At 50.1% G+C, this 14,367-nt stretch overlaps 1 protein-coding gene across 1 annotated transcript; it reads left to right on the top strand.

Annotated features, from left to right (window-relative positions):
• Positions 1-216: 216 nt before the first annotated feature.
• On the top strand, positions 217-13,644 carry ccdc9b (coiled-coil domain containing 9B; the record flags this gene model as incomplete). Its single annotated transcript, XM_079752280.1, has 12 exons — positions 217-249; positions 1,434-1,541; positions 1,650-1,754; positions 2,073-2,168; positions 2,758-2,913; positions 9,613-9,791; positions 10,369-10,418; positions 10,743-10,796; positions 11,269-11,368; positions 12,141-12,174; positions 12,304-12,588; positions 13,480-13,644. 12 exons carry the CDS (start codon positions 217-219, stop codon positions 13,642-13,644), a joined length of 1,365 nt encoding a protein of 454 aa, XP_079608406.1.
• Between the last annotated feature and the right edge of the window lie 723 nt (positions 13,645-14,367).

Below are 14,367 nucleotides of genomic sequence, written 5' to 3'. Positions count from 1 at the left end.
GCCACTCTGTCTTTTTCCATAAAGCATGCTGTCTCCAGTTCTCACTGCGCATCATTTGATTACCAAATAGGAAGTCGTCATGCTAAGTTCATTTGGCGGAGAGGGTTTTTTCTTAAGGTTGAGAAAGCCCATGGATCACCATGAGCCATGGTGGCTTATTAGCTGCTAGAGGAGAAAACTCATTTAAGCAAACATGCTTTTCAGATGGCATCAGGAATGTTAGGCTTGCCCGGCGCGGGCATTCAGCCTGTAACCGAGTCCCTTAATGATCAGGCCATCTGGGAGCGTGAGGAGGACACACACACACACACACACACACACACACACACACACACACACACACACACACACACACACACACACACACACACACACACACACACACACACACACACACACACACACACACACACACACACACACACACACACACACACACACACACAGACACACACACACACACACACACACACACACAGACACATGTTGTTGTGCTGTTTGTGTTGCCCTGGCAGTCAGACGTGTGAAAAAGAGACAAGGGACTAAGCTTTCACAAGTCGCCATCGTTGCGCATCTGGAAGTGGCGAAGGATATTGACAGATGGTGTGAAGAGGAAGCATTGACTCATATAAACTCAATATAATAATCCACTGCATTCTTTTTAAATATGTCTGCACATGCAGCTAGTCTCATTTGTAACCCCTCTGAAGTGTTAGCATTGGAGGGTGTCTAATCCAACTGAGTGTGGGCCTGAGAATCCTTTTGAGGATGTCATTGAGATTCAAGGGTGAGTTATATCTCTTAGGCCCCGGTCGGGACAGGGTGGTCCACAGGCACCTCCAACGTAGCTTACGCGCACCGATCCACAATGCACACCACGCCTTGTGGGTGACAAAGGGTCCTCAGGACCCTGATTGTCCCTGTTTGTCTTTGGTTAAGTGCTGCCGACTGGGAAACACAAGATGGAGCCGAAAGGAAGATCGACTCATTGAGAGGTCTTGCCAATATGTTTATTTGTACCAAACATCATTCAGACGTTCTAAAGATCGCCAGCGTTCGCGGGAAAACCGGTCGGCAGTCTACTCGCTCTCGACGACGCAGAAGCGTAAACACAAGCGCCCACTGGTACCTCTCTGTTCAACACGCACTTATGATTCACCCTTAAGGCCTGTACAAACACAATTATTTACCTGACAAAGAGGCACATTTGCAAGTAGGCCAACATGCGCACCTTTATGAGCTACTTTATTCGGCTTTTCCCAGAACCATGCAGAATCAAATCAAACATCCATTCTGAATCGTAACGCCCTCGCAGGTCACAGAGCAGAACACCATAGAGAGAGTTCTGCGGTGTTGCTTCTTTCCATCCATCACTTCAAATTCATTTTGAGGAGACACTTTGCGTCTTTCTTGTTTTTGTCATTCGTCTCCAGACCCCGAGCGACGTGATGCTCAAGCGGGACCATGAGCGAGACACGGACCTGGATAAGAAGATCGAGGCCCTCCGCAGGAAGAACGCAGTTCTCATGAGGAGGTACCAGGTAGGGGGGGTTGCCATGTCCCCACGGTGGCACATCCTGTTGTTATTATGACGGTGAACCTCATGCTGGCATGCTACCTCATGCATGCTATTCCTGGGCTGCGTGCAGGAGGTGGAGGAAGACAAAAAGATGGCGGAGGAGGACGTCGTGAGCCCGCACGGCCGCAAGGGCAAGGCCGACGACCTCAGCATCACCATCAGCAAGTCCGCCAGTGTGAGTGTGTGGCCCCTGTGGTCTTGATGAGGTCATACTACCCTTTGATTTGCCCCACATCGTCCTTGTTGGAGGAAGGACAAGCAACACTGTTCCTCGTGAGTAGAGGAAGCTAGTACAGAAGCTATTATAACAATAACCCCCCCGATGTAACGGCCCCAGAGAGATTTAATGGGTTTTATTATAAGCTTGCTGTGAACACCGCGGGATTGCTGTGCCCTTTAAGTGTGAATTAATACAATAATAACAAAAATACATATTTTGTTGAGACAGGAGAGTCGCGTGGTGGTGGCCAAGCGGTGTGCGGTGGGGGGGCAGCCGGGAACAGGGCCCAGCAGAGCAGGGGAGGGCTCCCTACCGGGCTGTGGGCGGGGCCGCAAGAAGCAGCTCACGGTCACCATGGCTGGGAAAAAGGTGAGTGTCTGGCGGGCTGTGTTACGGAGGCATGTGGGACCAACAGAGGAGCCCTAAAACACCGGCGATGTTGTCTGGAGAAAATAAATGATCAATGACTACACCTTGAGATTGCGTACTGACCAGCGCTTGAGTACTCCAATAGTAAGAGTGAATGCAACGGAAGTGCTTTCTATTTTTGCTTTTGTCTATCTGTAATGTGAACATAGCAGACATGATTCACTTAGAGTCCTCGAAAAACCCGAGAGCATAGGAAGGCCCAGAATGAGTGCGTCTAACCTGCTTGTAACATTTTTACTGAATTAATCCCTCACTCAATTCATATACAATACATACATATACAATACCCTGTATATGTGGGATTATACATTTTGATTACGGAGTTTTACTTCTGAATGAGATGAAAGCTTTACCCTAGAGGTTTTCCCTGTTTGGGAAAATGTTAAAAATGACTTCCCCATAGGCTTTGCTGCTCTCTGAAACAAAAGCGAGCCGCAGTCTGTCCGATACGGACTCTCTGTCCATCATGGCTATTGTCTTACAGCTCACCCCTCCGGAGGCGTCTAACGTAAATCACCTTCCTCCCCAGGGGAAGAGGGTGGTGAGCGAGAGGGCGGAGCCAGGACTGCCAGGGGACGGAGTGAGGGGCCCCGACGAGGACCGACCGGCCCTGGGCGGCGACGCGGCAGGCGGAGCCAAACACGCGCACCACGCCTCATCAAAGAGGGGCCCTGCTGCCATGCAGGTGTGGACTCCTTCGCATATAGCAAGCACTGTATCCCTGTTACCACGGTAACTGACAAACACACACACACACACACACACACACACACACACACTCACATCCCCACTCACACACACACACACACACACACACGCACACACACACTCACACTCACACTCACACACATACACATACACATACACATACACACTCACACACACTCACACTCACACACACCCACATGCACACACACACCCTCTCCCATTGTCACAGCCTGATCGCTTTTACATAGATGTCAGACATGTCTGCCGGACGAGCCCCTCCCGTGCTGATGGAGCACAATGAGCACCACACACAAAGACGGACAGGAGCGGGGGGGGGGGGTTGAGCTACGGTTGCTGTGATCAACGGTGGGGGCGGGGCTGAGGGCAGGCCTAGTCCAATGGGGTTGCGGTCCGTGCAATAAGTAATTAACATCTCTTAATTACTTATTGCACGGTTTAGCATGGTTTATGTATCGTTTATAATCAGACAAAGAAATATCGATGTGCTTTTCTTGTTAGAAACGTCATCCAAATCCTCGTCATCATTTATTGGGTGTGTTCATTATTTGACTTATGTTTTCACTCTGTGGGCCAGGAACGGTGTGTTGTGAGCTCTCTCATATTGGCTGGGGATTAGGTCATTTTCTCTGGTTATAGCTGGTGGAAAAAGAGAAATTGTCTCAGCAAGACACAGATGTTACCAACTATTTTAAGACAGGCTATCTTATGTTCGGCATTAACTCACACGCACACACACACAAACACAGACACACACACACACACACACACACACACACACACACGCAGACACACACACACAGACACACACACACACACACACACAAACACACATACACACATACACACATACACACACACACACACACACACACACACACACACACACACACACACACACACAGCATCCACCGGCTGCTGTGTGAAAAGCTACTCCATCGCTGAATCTAGGCCCATGAGTCTGCAGAGGATCATGAACAGCTGCTATGCCTCTGACACACACATACACACAAACACGCACACACACAGGTCCAGTCATCAAGCTAAATAACCAGCATAGACAGCTGATTTCACGCACTGTAAACACAGACAAAGCCAGCCTTGGGGAGTGGTAGAATTTTGATTCTGTATCAAACGTGTGTGTGTGTGTGTGTGTATGTGTGTGTGTGGATCATGTGTGTAAGTGTGTGTGTCTGTGTGTGTGTATTGTGTGTGTGTGTGGACCATGTGTGTGTGTGTGTGTGTGTGTGTTTGTCTGCATCCTGTGTGTGTGTTTGTGTTTTTTGTTTGTGTGTGTGCTTCTGTATCGTGCGTGTGTGTGTGTGTGTCTATATCACGTGTGTGTGTGTGTGTGTATTTGCTGCCACATGACACACTGCTCCCAGGACCTTCTGAGCTAATGTGAGCTATCCTTCCCCGCTGTACACTCTGTTCCCTCATGTCTTTATTTCTGGAGCACAGCCCCCCTCTCCACCCCCATGCTGCACATTAGTGTGTACATACATTGTGTCCCATCATATGGCTGCTCTGAAACAGCTTCTCTATTGGTCTTTGCTCTGTGTTTTCCTGGCAAACAGCATAACAAACTGAATGAAAATAGATTTCTCCTGAAGCATCACATGGAAAAAATAGCATAGATCTGTACCAGGATTTTATTAATTAGATGACATCGTGTGCATGTTTCTGTCATCCATGTGGCTCTTAAAATCAACAAAATAATTGGTGTGTGTGTGTGTGTGCATATGTGGGTGTGTGTATAAGTGTTCAGAGTTATGAGAAGATCTGCCTAGTAAACACCATGCCCTAGCTTATAGATCATGAGAGAGAGAGAGCGAGAGAGAGAGAGAGAGCTTGGCATGAGGAAGGAGGTCACATCACTGTTATCCTACTTTCCATCAGACTCCTCACGCCCAAGAGGTGCCTCTCCTCCTCCTCTTGCCCACATAGCGCCTCCCTCTCCTTCGGCGTCCTGAAAAAGGAGCAATTTGATCTAATTAACATTCGAGCACCTTTTCACACTTGAATGAGCTCATTATGCTGGCCCAGACCGACAGCCCTGGCAAGGTGCCAGAAGAGGAGAGAGAGAGAGAGAGAGAGAGAGAGAGAGAGAGAGAGAGAGAGAGAGAGAGAGCAGGAGGTGAAAGGAGGAGAGAAGTGTGAAAAAAATCAAAGAAACTGGAGTAGACATGGTACTCAGATGAGATCTTTTGAACCTTTGTGTGTGTTTATTTGTGTATGTGTGTGCACATGCGTGTGTACGTGTTTGTGTGTGTGCATGCCTGTATGTGTGTAGGTGTGGCCATCATTGTCTGCGAGTCCACTAAATCACTGTGACTGGTTACTTCTCTCCTTTCCCACTGTTTCTACAGCCGTTGCTAACAGCAACAAGGATCAGCAGCGAACAGCCAGTAACTCAAGTCCTGTGCTCGGTTTAGAGTTCAACGTTTGACACTTGGTGTATTCTGTCGTGACATTTGCCTCAAAAGACAAATCATCCGGGAATTGTAGCGAACCTTTGCGACCTTATTGTAGAATGCACGGGGAAATTGTAATCCCCCAGTGATATTGTGACATTGCATGCTTCTGACCACTAGGGGGCAGTGTGGGTCTTTCACTGTTTCTCACCGGACCCCGTCCTACAGATATCGCTGAAGTTGGAAGCTTTCCAGAAAGACATGCCATATGAAGTAGTGTTTGGCTCAGATTTCGGGAGGTGAACACCTCGCACCGTCAGAAGGATAACCCCAGGCTGAACAGAGGCAGATCCTGATGTGTGAGCTGTCAAAAGTATATAAAACAGACAGACAGACACAGAGATGGACAGACCAACAGACAGACTTGGCTTGCTGACTGACTGACCTACTAGAGTCTAGAGGGTAATGCAGAATTGATAACATACAAGCATGCTCAATTAAATATATGTGCGCGCATACATAAACGCACACACACACACACGCACACACACACACACGCACGCACGCACGCACGCACGCACGCACGCACGCACGCACGCACGCACGCACGCACAAACTTCACTGAAAGCATACGACCGCCCCCTCTGTGTTCTGTGCCTTCTGCCATGTTTTGCACCTTGGTTCACTGGACTAAGGGGAGAAACGGGTTCAGAGGGCCCCAAAGCACCACCAGCCACGCACGGCCATACCTCTCTTTAATCTCTGAATAATCCCAAAATGACACCAGACATCTATAGTGTATGTGTGTGTGTGTGTGTGTGTGTGTGTGTATATAGGAGTTGGTGTGTAGGTGTTTGTTTGTGTGTGTGTATGTTTGTAAATGTGTGTGTGCGTGTGTGTGTGTGTGTGTGTGGGTGTAGGAGTGTGTGTGTGTGTGTGTGTAGTAGCGGGTATGTGCTTGTGTGTGTATGTAGGTGTGTATATGTGTGTGTGTGTGTGTGTGTGTGTGTGGGGGGGAGTTGGTGTTAGTGTGTGTGTGTGTGTACGTGTGTGTGTGTGGCTGTAGGAGTGGGTGTGTAGGTGTGTGTGCGTGCATTGCATAATCGGCAGAGTGCGCGGGCAGCTCAGAGTCAGGCTGCCCATGGTTTTGTTTAACCAGTTTGGTTAACAAATGTAAATCCAACATGGCATTTGCTTTGTTGTCAAGTGCTGCCTTCAGCCCCGGGTTGTGTGCACAGTGACGCTCGCCACTCTGCCCGAAGAGTGCGGGGCAGTAGGCGAAAGGTGGGAGCCACAGCGACCTTTAGTGGCACCCATAGATAGCCCGCTCGTTCAACCTGCCCTGGGTCAGTAGTACACAGCGTGCCGTGCGATGCCTCCTCCCCCCGGCCTCTGAAGGGACGGCTAATTAACAGTGTGGGTCGATCAGTACATGGGCGGGGGTTTGGGGGGGCGGCAGCGTGCTGGAACACGAGTGGAGGGTCCTCCCTGGTGGCCGTCATGTCGTCCAGGGACAGGAAGGAGCGAGCGGTGTGGAGATGGAAAACAGACGGCGCCTGTGTTCTGAGCTGCTCCGCCTGCAGGACGGCAACATGTTTACCCGTCTCTGATTGGCTACACCTGAGACCACAACAATGGCTACCGTCAAGTGCTTTCTTGTCACTGCTTTGTGGTGTGCGTTCACTCTCTTGCTTTATCGCTCTGTCTCTCTCTCTCTCTCTCTCTCTCTCTCTCTCTCTCACTCACTCACTCACTCACACTCTCTCTATCTCTCTCTCTCTTTGTGTCTCTTTGTCTCTCTCTGTCTCTCTCTCTTGCACTCTCTCTCTCTCTCTCTCTCTCTCTCTCTCTCTCTCTCTCTCTCTCTCTTTGTGTCTCTTAGTCTCTCTCTCTCTCTCGCTCTCTCTCTCTCTCTCTCTCTCTCTCGCTCTCTCTCTTTGTGTCTCTTTGTCTCTTTCTTTCTCTCTCTCTCTCTCTCGCTCTCTCTCTCTCTCTTTGTGTCTCTTTCTTTCTCTCTCTCTCTCTCTTTGTGTCTCTTTGTCTCTCTCTCTCTCTCTTGCACTCTCTCTCTCTCCCTCTCTCTCTCTCTCTCTCTTTGTGTCTTCTCTCTCTCTCTCTCTCTCTCTCTCTCTCTCTCTTTGTGTCTTTGTCTCTCTCTCTCTCTCTCTCTCTCTCTCTTGCACTCTCTCTCTCTCTCCCTCTCTCTCTCTCTCTTTGTGTCTCTTTGTCTCTCTCTCTCTCTCTCTCTCTCTTTGTGTCTCTTTGTCTCTCTCTCTCTCTCTCTCTCTCTTTGTGTCTCTTTTTCTCTCTCCCTCTCTCTCTCTCTCATTCTCTCTTCTCTCTGCCTCTTTTCCTCTCTTACTTTTCTCTTCCTCATTTGTCTAACCTTTATCTTGTTGACTTCACCATCTCCCTTGCTATTTGTATACATTCCTCCCTGCCTGCTCTCTCCCTCCGGTGATAATGTCCTCACAGCCTTGTTTTCCCATCTTCCCGGCTGCACAGGACAGAAGACATGTAAAGCACCCCCTCTCCTCCCTACGGCCTCCCTCCCGCACCATCACCACTACCTCCATCCTCCACCACCAAACCTTTGTTCAGGTTGTTTACATTCCTCAGACAAGCACACGGCTCCCCTCCGCCTCTACGTTGGACCTGACACAGAGGAGAGAAACCAACCAAAAAACAAACCCAATGTCTCCGTCTCCATCGCTCTCTCTCTCTCTCTTTCTCTCTCTCTCTCTCTCTGTTACACAGCAATTTCCCCGCTGCGTTCCAGGGGCTTTTGCAGTCTGAACAACCTTATTTGCCCCTGTTTGATGTGATGTGGAACACATCTCAGTGCTGAGTGATTTTCTGGTGTGTGTGTGTGTGTGTGTGTGTGTGGGTGTGTGGGTGTGCGTGTGTGTGTGTGTGCGGCATGGAGCAATTCAAGATAATGACTAACAAGGGGAGGAAAGGGCATAAAGTGTAAAGTAGTTCACTACTGATTGAAATCTTGCTGGGAACACGGGGTAGATGGGGTGGCGGGGGGAGGGACTGTTTCGAGGCGTTGCTCGTGTTAAAAAATGCCGCTAAGGCTTGTGTTCTTAAATGAACACTGAAAGAGTGGATGGATGGGATGGGATCTAAGGACCAGATATGGCCATAGAGCAAGGCAGATGGTTTTTGAGTGTGTGTCAAGTCCTATATGATTGTGAACAGTTAGACGTGTTGTCTATGTGTGCAAACTGTAAATTAACTATATAAGATGCTTCTTTCTCTAAGGGAGGCATAGAGGCATAGACTTTGGTGTTCCCAGGTCCCATAATCCTCAATTGTTCTCTCATCGAGGTTGAAGGTTTGTTTAGAAATTCAGTTTGGTAAAATGTCTGCAAGTGATAAATGACTGTCCTCACTCCAGGTAAATGAATGTGAGAGGATGTCGCCTGATGTCTCCTGTGATATCCCTGTGTGTTCTGGCGCTCCTAAGCCTTCCCCGGCTGCCTTGAAACAGCCCCCGGCTGGGAACCTCTTGTCTATTAATGAAGCAGCAAGGAAAGGTTGCATAAAAATGCCAAAGCCCCCTCTGGGAGGGTCAATAGCTTGACTGGGATTGCCATTACTGCGTGTCTGGGCATTGATGAGTTGGGGTGAATCATGTTTGTCCTGTGTTTCCTCACTGGCTCATCACAACAAGCTGTTCTGCAGAGTTAGGCAGGCCAGAAGGAGTATATGTGTGTGCATTAGTAAGTGCCATGGCTTCCTTGTGAACTGCAATAGGCATGCTCAGAGAGGCCCAGGGGCAGTGCCAGCGTGTTTGTATCCATCCTTTTGTTGTTGGATTGACTCACTGCTGGCGGTCGTCCATTCTTGGGGTGTTTAGATGGCGTGATAGATTGTGTGTGAGTATGTTCGTGGTAAAACATTAGAAATGAGAAAGCTCCGTGTTCAAATTTGAATTCATCGGTAATGGGGTGGCAAATTGGGACGAAAAATCGGGCCTTGTTCGGCAAACTCATTGGTACCAAATGTCTGTGTGCGCTGCGATAGTTTTCCATTCATTATCAATTCAATGCGAATGAGTGGCTGTGCGCTGGGCCAGGCGGGTGGCTGATGGCCATCCTAGAACAAGTCATCAAGTCATCGAGCTTAAACTACATACAAATCAAACCTTCTCTCCAGGCGACACCTGCCAGTAAACCCATATGTACGTGGGGTCTTGATGTGCACGATATTCCCTTCCTCCTGTCCACAACCTCCAGGAGTGCGAGGTCACGCCGCCGTGCACGGACCTCACCGTTCCAACCTCCCCGGAGGAGCTGCAGGACTACTTGTGCTGGAAGCGCGACCGGGAGCGCATCGACCGGGAGCGCGTGGCGCGCCACAAGAACGCCAAGGGCCAGTGGAGGCGGGCGTGGGACGTGGACAAATCGGAGAGCATGTGAGAGCGCAGAGTACACCCCTCCCTCCACACCTGACAACCGGACCACGAGAGCATTGCGATGCTTCCTGCAGTGGTCCTGTTTTCTCTGTGTTCAAAAAAACTGCTAAACATACAGAAAACCACAGAGCGACGGTTAATTTCAAAGCACGGTGCAGAATGAGCTTTTCGCTGCGAATAGACAAAGGGAGAGCAACTATTTTTAGCGAGGGATGAAATGCCTTGCCTTTTTTGGCAAGGCTCAAACAAGCTCGACAGGCCTCGGACGGTGAAGGGAATGTGTTACCGGCGTTATTGGGACCATCTCAGAGGTCCTGCATGGATATTGAGCTTGGGGGGGGAGCCCTCTGGCAGTGCTGCTCAATACCAAGACGTGGCCATGATAAACATCCTTTAAAGGTTCAATAACACATGGCCTTTGCCTGCGTAATTAGCAGGGGGCATTCATGCATGCTTTATCGCAGACCTTGCTTGGAGGGCCTTTACATTTTTGGGCAATAGCAACAACAAACAAATTCTTGTCTGAGGCAACCGCTTGAGTCGTTCTTGTGGCTAAACAGACATGTTGTGCTTCAAGGTTTTCTGACAAGTGTCTTCCTGAGAAGGAGCGCGGTCCAACCAGCAGAGGTAAGACATTCAAGAACACCATAACCACACACACACACACACACACTCGCGCGCGCACACACACACACACACACACACACACACACACACACACACACACACACACACACACACACACACACACACACACACACACACACACACACACACACACACACACACATACTCAAACACACAAACAAACATGCGCAGACACATCACTCATACAAAAACACACAGACACAGACGCATCACAAACGAACACATTGCCACACACCCACACACATTTTCAGTCTCTGTTCTAGTTTGTTGTTCCTTACACTGATTCCTGGGATGTTTGTCCAGGTGGGAGGAACACACGGAGAGCCCATCCCAGGACACATCTCCAGGAGTCACAGGGTCAATGCTCATACCCATTCTCTCAGGGCTTGGAAAACTATTTTACAATGTTTATTTAGCCACATTTTGACACTTTTGAGAAAAGTAGGTGTTATATATTCATATAATAAATGTGAATATTATCCTCAAAACAATTAATTCCATTTGTAGAGTGTCATTCATAGAGAATGTGATTGTCATTCAGCCCTATTTAAAGTTAAGTGAATAAGAATATACATTTCAGATAAAGAAAATAATAAAACAATAAAGCACGGTTAAGTATAATCAAGCATACATACAATGGAAGCAGAAGATTTAATGTCGATCAAAAGCAAAGGTACCTTTTTCTTTCCAAAATGCTCCAGAATCAAACATCTACAAGACAGTATGTTTAGGTCAAAATGTTATACTACAGTCACTCAGATGGCCAGAGATTGCCTGAAATTCACTTCAATTTCCATGAGTTTCATGTCTTGTCCTTTTCCCGCCCTAGGCCCCGTGAGTGACAAAGTCAAAGACAAGGGCTCCAAAGGCGTTCCAGTGGTGAGCAGCAAAGCCCAGGGCAAGGACCGCCTGACAGGGAGGGCCCGGAGGTCAGTAACAAGCGCACCCTCGGCCCTCAGCAGCGGCCGGTATGGAAAACCATTCAAAAAGATCCCAGCCACCATCTGAATACCAAATGACTCGTCTTGCCATGCTCTCAGTAAAACCCAGTGAAGACGCTACAGTTGAAGCGGATGTGGGAGAGCTCAGTTTTTTCCCACATGCCCCCCCCCCCCAAATTCCCCATTGCGTGTCATGGGACGTGACTGATGACTTAACTATCTAACCCTCTAACTGCCTGCTAGCTCCCATCCACACCGCTGGTGGACGGATGCTGCTGTCTTCCTGTGGGTAGAGACAGACAGATATTTAAGTGCTGCATGGAACATAAGCGCTGTTTATATTGTCTCCATCAACCCACAGGATCCCAAACAGAGATGGTGGCAGCCAAGCACATGGGGATTTCTACAGGGATTTGGGTTGTGAGGCTAGGATACTGTAACTAACGAGAAAATGTGTTAATTATGGCAGGAGAAAACTGCTGATTTCACAGGTGAGGGCAGCTGCAAGCAGAATGCACATTAACTATACTGCACATTTTCATGCGCTCGCTCTAACAGCTGTCATACATCTCCTCTTCCATTACCCTCAAAATGTATTTGTCTTTAACAGGACCGTATTTGTGTGATTGATGTGTCAATACATCTACTACCCTGTCATCTTTAACATGGTAGAGTCAAACCTGGAAAGAGTTTATCAAGTGAGTGAGTTTATCGTGCCGACGAGTGACACGTTTTCACTCAAACACACGTGTTTTCTCAGATGGGATGCCGACGAGGCGGGAGAGCCAGCGCAGGTGAGAGGTCAAACTTTCCTTCTCTGATGGAAATAGACGTGCACGGCATGACCCGGCCACAACTCACACCATCCTTATCTCATCTCTACGTCAATGTTCATCGTTGATCACTCTTTGTTCTTATCCTAGTCCACCGACATAAGCTTGGAAGAACTCCTGGAAGAACTCGATGCCTCGAGCGAGCCCGAAGATAAAGAGGAGGACGACGTCAATGATCAGGCTGGAGAGCGCAAAGACAGGGACCCCCCAAAGGGGAGGACCTTCCCCGGCCAAGAGGTGATCCACTCCGGGGTGGTCCCGAGCGGTCCAGCCTCTAAGGGGTCAGAGCGGAGCGGTGGGCCCCCCGCGGCTGGGGGTGGGCGGCCCCGGATGAAGAACGGGGCGGTCTCCTGCCCCAGAGGACCGGAGAAGAGGGTCCGCTTCTCCGAGGAGCTCATCAAGGGGGCGGAGCGCCCCACATCCTCCAAGGGGCCCGCCCTCCCCCACCCCCCCCTCCCTCGAGAGGGGGGGTCGGGGCCCGCCCTCCCCCACACCCCCCTCCCTCGAGAGGGGGGGTCGGGGCCCGCCCTCCCCCACACCCCCCTCCCTCGAGAGGAGGGGTCGGGGCCCGCCGTCCCCCAAACCCCCCTCCCTCGAGAGGGGGATGAGGTGGGGGAGGTGGCTGTGGTGGGGGAGGCGGGTGAGGAGTGGGAAGTGGCTGAGATGGCTGATAGGGGGGAGGTTGGTGAGACGGGGGAGGTTGGGGAGGTGGGTGAGGTTGGGGAGGTGGGTGAGGCGGGGGAGGTTGGGGAGGTGGGTGAGACGGGGGAGGTGGGTGAGGCGGGGGAGGTTGGGGAGGTGGGTGAGACGGGGGAGGTTGGGGAGGTGGGTGAGACGGGGGAGGTGGGTGAGGCGGGGGAGGTTGGGGAGGTGGGTGAGACGGGGGAGGTGGGGGAGGTGGGGGAGGCGGGTGAGGTGGGTGAGACGGGGGAGGTGGGTGAGGTGGGGGAGGTGGGTGAGACGGGGGAGGTGGGTGAGACGGGGGAGGTTGGGGAGGTGGGTGAGACGGGGGAGGTTGGGGAGGTGGGTGAGACGGGGGAGGTTGGGGAGGTGGGTGAGACGGGGGAGGTGGGGGAGGTGGGGGAGGTGATAGAGGTGGGTGTGGTGGGGGAGGCTTCATCTTCCGGCAGAAGAACCCACCGGGGGTCTGACGATCCCCAGGGGGTGGTTCAGAGTTCTGCTCCGGGACCCACCGACGGAGCGCAGGCTGTTGTCCCGCAGGCTGTTATCCCGCAGGCTGTTGTCCCGCAGGCTGTTGTCCCGCAGGCTGTTGTCCCGCAGCAGGTCCCCTCCCTGACGGAACTTGGAGAACAGACCAGCGACGCCTCCCCTGAGCAGTCTGGGGGGGGTCGTCAGGAGAGCCCAGAGGGACCCACCCAACACGCCAAGTGCAATATCAGCAACAGGAACACAGGTAGACATATCAGCTGACTTTAATTTAATCAAATCCAATCTAATCCAATCTAATCCAATCGAATCTAATCTAATTTAATCTAATCTAATTCAATTCAATTAATAAAAGGTATTTTATTTATTGAGATTCATACTGATCTTATCAAGAGAGATACCTTTTCAAAACAGAATTGTGCAGAAACGTAACGTAACGTCATAGGTCACTGCATTGGTGTTGATTTGGGCCTTGCACATGGGCAATGGGAATGTACTTCATTTGTCCGTTGTTGATTTATTTTTAACAGAGGAGCGCATAGAAGGTCTCTCCGTGCTGAGCTTGGAGTCCAGAGACACGTGTTCAAAAGCCGCCACCAACACTGACAAGGTGAGTGAAGTGGTATTACGTCAGCATAACGGTGTTATGCTGACGTTACCCCACCATAATATGGAACTAAAGGGATCTCTTCTCATCTCATCAGCTATTTGAAAAAGCTTGTGTAGTGTGGCAATCATTACAACGGCCCCAAACGATATATTTCCAATCTAGAGCAGTGAGGGGAGGAGAATGAGTTCAAGCGGCCTCCCATCCTCCAGACTCTCTGATTAAGATGTGCACCTCAGTAGATTATGAGGACAGAATTTCCTATGGCAAAACTTAAGCAAGTTAATAACAGCTTTGTTGTATATTTATTCTAACACTTTCAGTGAGTCGCCCTGTGCAGATGGAATACATTGGGAAATTACTATCCCCTAAAAATGTAA

Source organism: Pollachius pollachius (assembly GCF_949987615.1).
Source record: "Pollachius pollachius genome assembly, chromosome: 15".
NCBI lineage: Eukaryota > Metazoa > Chordata > Actinopteri > Gadiformes > Gadidae > Pollachius > Pollachius pollachius.
The sequence above is the reverse complement of the archived record's forward strand: the minus strand, read 5'-3'. Positions and strand labels throughout refer to the sequence as shown.